Source organism: Numenius arquata, chromosome 6 (genome assembly GCF_964106895.1).
Source record: "Numenius arquata chromosome 6, bNumArq3.hap1.1, whole genome shotgun sequence".
NCBI lineage: Eukaryota > Metazoa > Chordata > Aves > Charadriiformes > Scolopacidae > Numenius > Numenius arquata.
Window position 1 is genome coordinate 18,308,125 of NC_133581.1, and position 6,051 is coordinate 18,314,175.

Below are 6,051 nucleotides of genomic sequence, written 5' to 3' on the forward strand. Positions count from 1 at the left end.
AGAAGTTATATATACCATTAGAAAAAATTTGCACTAACTAATCCTATTAATCATTTAAGACAAAAAGGAGGCTTAAAAGCTTTTGGCTTCTAGGAAGAATTGCAAAGATAAAAGGGTGACTAATGCTGACCATCTAGATAACTAGGGACCTTGCTACCATTTAAACAAAATAATGGTATGGGCTAGATTGAGCTGTGGCTCAACAGAGCATGAAGGAACAGGGTGTAAAGCAGGAGGAGCAATACAGCATAATGTCTCCTGAGTTATGGTCTCAAGTCCACCCTCTGTTACAGGTCTGCCTTAGGAACTGCCCCGTAGCTGCAACAGCATTAAAGGCCCTCCCTGCCCTGCTTCGCTTTTGCTCCTGTCCCATCGTTACACAGGGGCAGTGTGGTAGTGCAGTGTATGGTTGCATATATTGGCCCTATGCCGTTTCTGTGCTGGGAAGATTCTCTCTGGGGTCGCTTCACAGCCTCTGCAGCTCCTGTGCACTGCTGGAGAGGTGGGCAGGGGCTGCAGTGCTGACTAGACTCTGGCTCTGTGCCTGTTCTGAACTCTTTCTGAAATCGGTCCATAAAGTAATCCCCAAGACTATTTCTGCCATCTTGGGAACAGTCAAGCCTGCGAGCGTTGGTCAGTAGATCTCCCATCATCTTGATCTTCTGGATTTTGGGCCTGATAAATTGTTTCTTGATAGTGCTTGCACTATGAGGGTCTGCATTTTCAATACTCAGGGCATAAAGCTCTTCAAAAAATCGTATCATAGTTTTCCACTGTATCATTGCTACTTCCAGGGCTTTCATCAGACCGACTGCATACTCACAGTTTGGTTTCTAAAAACAAAGACAGAATTACATTTATTCAGAAGAACAGCTCATCTTACTCTATTCATTGATGGTTTCCTGCAACTTACCTGGGCGCTCTAAACAAGATGTGCTAGGACTTTGTTACAACTCCTTATAGTTTGGAGCATCTGTTGGTTTTTGCAGAATTGGATGGCTGTAAACATACTGAAGTGGCAGAACCCAAGCATTTTTTCAAGGAACAGAGATTTAGATAGCAGCAGCTATGCCTGAGGAGAATTCTTACACCAGGAAACCCTACCATAGAATAACAGAATGGTTTGGGTTAGAAGGGACCTTAAAGATCATCAAGTTCCAAGCCCCCTCCCATGGGCAGGGACACCTCCTACTAGAGCAGGTTGCTCAAAGCCCCATCCTGCCTGGCCTTGGACACCTCCAGGGATGGGGCATCCACAGCTTCTCTGGGCAACTTGTTCCAGTGTCTCACCACCATCACAGTAAAGAATTTCCTCCTAATACCTAATCCAAATCTACCCTTTTTCAGTTTAAAACCATTACCCTTCATCCTATCACTACACTTCCTGACAAAGAGTCCCTCCCCATCTCTCCTATAGGCCCCCTTTAAGTACTGGAAGGCTATTATAAGGTCTACCCTGATTCAAACTGAGTATTTAGGAAGTTCTTCAAGATGGCCTTGTTATTTTTACTTTCTGCACCTTAACAATTGCTATGATAGGCCAAAGAAGAGCATTCCGTATTAACTATTTAGAGAATACTAGTTTGCTAGAGGAGAATCAGCCTCTTGGTCTTTAAGAAATTAGGAGGGTTTTTTTTCCTCGATAGCTTTGAATTATTCTTTTGTACCTGTGCAAGCCTGAGTCAGATCTCTAGTTCATATTCTGTCTTGAGCTGTGCTCCAGCACTGCCCCAAGCTGAAGGTTTCTCCTGTCTCCTTCCTTACCACCTTTCTTGGGTGTTAATGGCTTCTAGGCTTCTGTTTGGTTTGAATGTGAAGGAGACAAGTGGGCTGTTTCAGTACAGTTGAAGGAGTCTCATAATCCATTACAGCACAATGGAAACAGCAGTCTCCAGCTGAGTGAAGAAAAAGTGGACCATGTTTCATACTCTTTTGGGCTAGAAGGCAACCACCTAGAGTTAGGACTGTATGTCTGACAGTTTCTAAGCATCACAATCAAGAACAAACCCATGTACAATAATATGACAAGGAAATGATATCTGGAAATCCAACAGTAGATGAATGCAGAGATCTGAAGTACCAACAATATAATGCAAGAAGTTACAGTAATTACTGCAGATTGCAGCTGTTCGAAACCTTGTTGTCTATTACCCACCTGGATGGTTTTAGAACAGTAATGGCCTCCTCTTTCTTGCTGATACTTCATTAAAGCCTCTGCGGCTTTTCTCTCTTCCAGAGCTTGATGCAAGAAGAACTTAGAAACGTTTGGTAGAGCCACATGTGACTGATCAAAATATTCACCCTAAGCACACAAAACACAAGTGTTAAGATTTGCTGGAGATGGGACTCGCCTGCAGCAGAACGTGGCTTTATCAGAATTCCAGAGACCCTTCCAAGGGAAGCTATTCTACCAGCACAATCTCTCTTAAGACCTTAATGCAAATTTCTGCAATAAATGAGGTAAGTAGTTATGGTCTTAAATGAAACATCTCTGTACTTCTACTAGAACTCCTTCTGTCCTTTAATATTGCACAGGTAGCTATAGTACTGATGTTCTCTCTCAGTAGCAGTCAGAGATCCTCAGAATATTTATTTATAAGTGGTTGGGGGTGTGTGGGGGTTTTTCTGTTGTGTTTTGTGTGAGGTTTTTGTTTGGGTTTTTTGTTTTTTAAACATAATCCCAGCACAGGGAACATCAAGATTTATCCCTTCAGGTCAGCATTCCTGTGAAAGTTAGCTTTCAAAGGTATGAGAAAGATGAGGCAAATACCAAAAAGAAAACAAGCAAACATTGCATCTGTCATCCTTATTATGGGTAATGTTATTCCAAAATAAAGAATACTGCTACTGAACTATCCTGTATACACCTTTAGCATGATATGTAGCTCATGCCTAGGAATACTTCAGAAGTATTACAACCCTAAACCCACTGCAGGCCTTGTTCTGCTCTGTATGGGAAAGTAGCAACTTTAGCCACTGCAATATTTAACTGTGCTAATAGAACTCTCAGCTCTTTCTTTAGAGGAATTTTATCCATGGCATCGCTGTCCTGTAAAGAGAATGTATTAGAGATGGGCAGCGAAGGAGAGCTACCAGCCACCAGGTTATAGCAGTTTCAACATTGGCTCTGTGCAGCTCCGATGTTGAGGAGAATGAGAGGCAGCAGCTGGGAGCATGCCAAGAACTGAATTGAGGGAGCTCCAGCATCTTGATCTGCTGGCTCCCTAAACAGGCATATGCCATGCAGCACAGCTTCTGTCTCTTGGACATACTCTCAACTGGAGCACTGCAGATCCAGCTGTTGTAGCCATCCTTGGAGGGGTAAGGAACAAGTGTGTGCATTTCCTAAGTTTTTCTGCTTCTTACTGTCTTCACTGCTTTCATCTATTACCCTGCTTTAATATTAAATACACGTGTTTCATCTGTGTTGCTATGTCTAGAAGAAATGCAGAAAATTTATATACACAGTACAAGTTTATGGTTTTCTTCTACATTTTTATGGCCATCTGGGAGTCCCCAAACCTGTGGCACACATACCATAAACCATTCAGGAGAAAGTACATACTGGAATTTTTATTAAGACCATTCATTGCAATATTTGCATAATCCTTTTCCTGAAGTTGTTCATTCATGTTTCTGTTGACAGAGAAGTCAAGATTGAGTGTTTTATGACCAGTTCCTCAGTACAAGTGTGCTGCTTGACTTCAAGTAGAGCACAAGTTACCACACCTGCTTAACTGTTAAGGTAAATCTTTTATGTCCATTATTAACCATTTAAGATGGTCACATTTCTAGGTTTGATTTATCCACAGTCAATTTCTAATCAAGCTTTCTCCATCCCACCCAGCTGCCAATCACTAATATTATTTCAATCCACATGCTTCACAAGTAGAGGTTTTACTGCATATTTAAGTTTTTATTGGACTAAACTTGACACCAAGCTTGATCAAAGGATCTTGGGGATATACTGAATATAGTTTGTGTTGCTTCTCAGTGGATGCTTGGCATCAGAAGGAATGGCGTTGATCATTTTGGTTTTTTTTATTTTAATGGCTTTATTTAAATATATTTACTATATATATGCACCTTAATATTTGTTATGTAGCCAGACACAATTTTGGCATGCATGTTACACAGTATCAGAGATAAATTTTAATTCATGTCCAATGTTGCTGGCTGTGGAGCAAAAACCCCTCAGCCGACACGATATTCATAAACTGTTATTTCAGCAGTTAACCACACACAATTATTTTACATAAAAAGCCTGGCAAAAAACCACACAGGAGTTATACCCCAAAGCTGTTAGCGTTCTCTGATTGCATCCCCCCTTCCACAGGCATAGCTCTGTCCATGAATTACACAAAATACACGAGTTCCCGATTCATCACCCGCTTGTTCCAGACCTTGGTGGTTGTTTCTCTCGCCCTGTCACTGGCCTCCGCGGGGTAAGCGCCGGGACAGCGGCGCGGACCGGCGGCCGGCTCTGCACTCTCTAGCTGGGTGCAAGAGAGCCTCCAAATCCCGCTGGGCCAGGTACCGGGGCAAGCACCGCTCTTCCCTCCCTGCCCGACTCCGAAACCCTCCTGAACCTCCGACAGGGCCAGCAGGTCCTGCCCCGCTCCCCAGGCACCTCCTCACCCCGCCGCCCGGGCATGGCCCCCGGCCGCCTCCCGGGACCTCCCCGCCCGCTCCCGGCCCGCCGCCTTACCAGCGCCTGCAGGTAGTAGGCGAGCTCCAGCAGGGCGCCGGTAACACCGCAGAGGCCTTCCTCCACGGCGGGCGGGAAGCTCTGCCTCACCCGGCTGCCGGGCAGCGGGCGGTGCGCCGGGCAGGCGGGCAGCGTGACGCGGGGCCGCTTGGAGCGCGGCTCGGCCATAGCGGGAGCCGCCATGAGGCCACCGGGCCGCCCCGCCGCGCCGCCTGATATAGCCCGGGCACCTGGGACACACCTTGCCGCGCACGGCGGCGCCGGGCCGCCCCCTCCCCGCCTCCCTCCCGGGCTGCGTGGGGCCGCCCGCCCTCCCCGGGGGGGGGCCGCGGTGGCCGGTGGAGCGCCGCCATTTCGTGCGTGCCCGTGGGCACTCTCTGCGCCCGGGGAGACTCGTCCCTCTGGGCGACCTCCGCCGCAGCCCGGCCTGCGCGGCCAGTAGCCGGCGGTGGCCCGCTCGGCAGGTGTCCGCGGCAGCTCGCCCCTCAGCCCCAGCGCTCGTCCCCTCCTTCTGCCAGGCGTGGGCCGCCAGGGCGGGAAGGGCCCACCGTCGTTTCTACAGCTTCTGTTTGAGGGACGGTCTCCAGGGACGCCCACGCTTAAATATCTCCTTTTAATAGCGAGAGACGTGCGAAAGCACAGTGTGGCAGAGTCGAGGCCAGAGCAGGTGATGGTCGCTTGTCGTGGGGAGCGAGCAATCTGTGAAAAAATGCTGGAACTGAACAGTTTATCTATATAGGTCTTGGCTACAGGTTAAATCCTTTATCTTTTTTGATTTACGGCTAAAAATGTTTGTGGCAAACTAGTCCTATCTGGTCAGATTAAACTACCCTAAGTATTTTAGTAATTTAATAATCCTCAATTTGTGCAGTAGCTTCAAAATACGGGCTTCTGACTTTGTCAGCTGCTTTACCGTATGGATGGAGCTCTGCATGTTATTGCTTGAGCATTTATTTACCCTTATTAGATTCTAGCCAGTGGAGTGGAAGTATGAGTAATCTCAAGACCCTTTGAATTTGATAATTTTCTGTTTGGTGACTTTTTGTTTAGTAAGCTTAATGTTACATGCCATTCTGTGGAATGTTTTCCTAGCAGATGACACCACTCCCTCACAGACCCAGGATGCTAAGGGCAGAACTGTTACTCCGTTGCACGTCTTAATTGTTATTGGACCTGACTACCTGCAGCAGAGCACACTTCACCTGAGAGTAGTCAGGTAAAGATATGAGAAAATTGCTCATGAGAAACATACTTCTAGATTGGTGCCTCCATCTCGTATGTGATTCAGCCCTCTTTGTTTACTGTGATTGTCCATTTTTTCATTCTTCTAATTCCTCATGCTA

The 6,051-nt window shown here is 46.5% G+C and overlaps 1 protein-coding gene across 1 annotated transcript; it reads right to left on the minus strand.

Annotated features, from left to right (window-relative positions):
• Positions 1 to 4,955, minus strand: LOC141466018 (ferritin light chain-like). The gene is made up of 3 exons (XM_074149731.1): positions 4,709 to 4,955; positions 2,156 to 2,302; positions 1 to 833 (listed from the first exon to the last, which is right to left on the minus strand). The coding sequence occupies exons 1-3, from the start codon at positions 4,889 to 4,891 to the stop codon at positions 330 to 332; spliced, it is 834 nt and encodes a 277-aa protein (XP_074005832.1). The 5' UTR covers positions 4,892 to 4,955; the 3' UTR covers positions 1 to 329.
• Positions 4,956 to 6,051: the final 1,096 nt, after the last annotated feature.

What these genes read in the sequence shown, in the direction of transcription:
- LOC141466018 (XM_074149731.1), bottom strand. Translation starts at nt 4,891, where the DNA reads ATGGCGGCTCCCGCTATGGCCGAGCCGCGCTCCAAGCGGCCCCGCGTC. An exon ending in CCTACTACCTGCAGGCGCTG is followed by an intron (nt 2,303 to 4,708) that starts GTAAGGCGGCGG and finishes TTGTGTGCTTAG; the next exon opens with GGTGAATATTTTGATCAGTC. An exon ending in ACTGTTCTAAAACCATCCAG is followed by an intron (nt 834 to 2,155) that starts GTGGGTAATAGA and finishes CTTTGTTTTTAG; the next exon opens with AAACCAAACTGTGAGTATGC.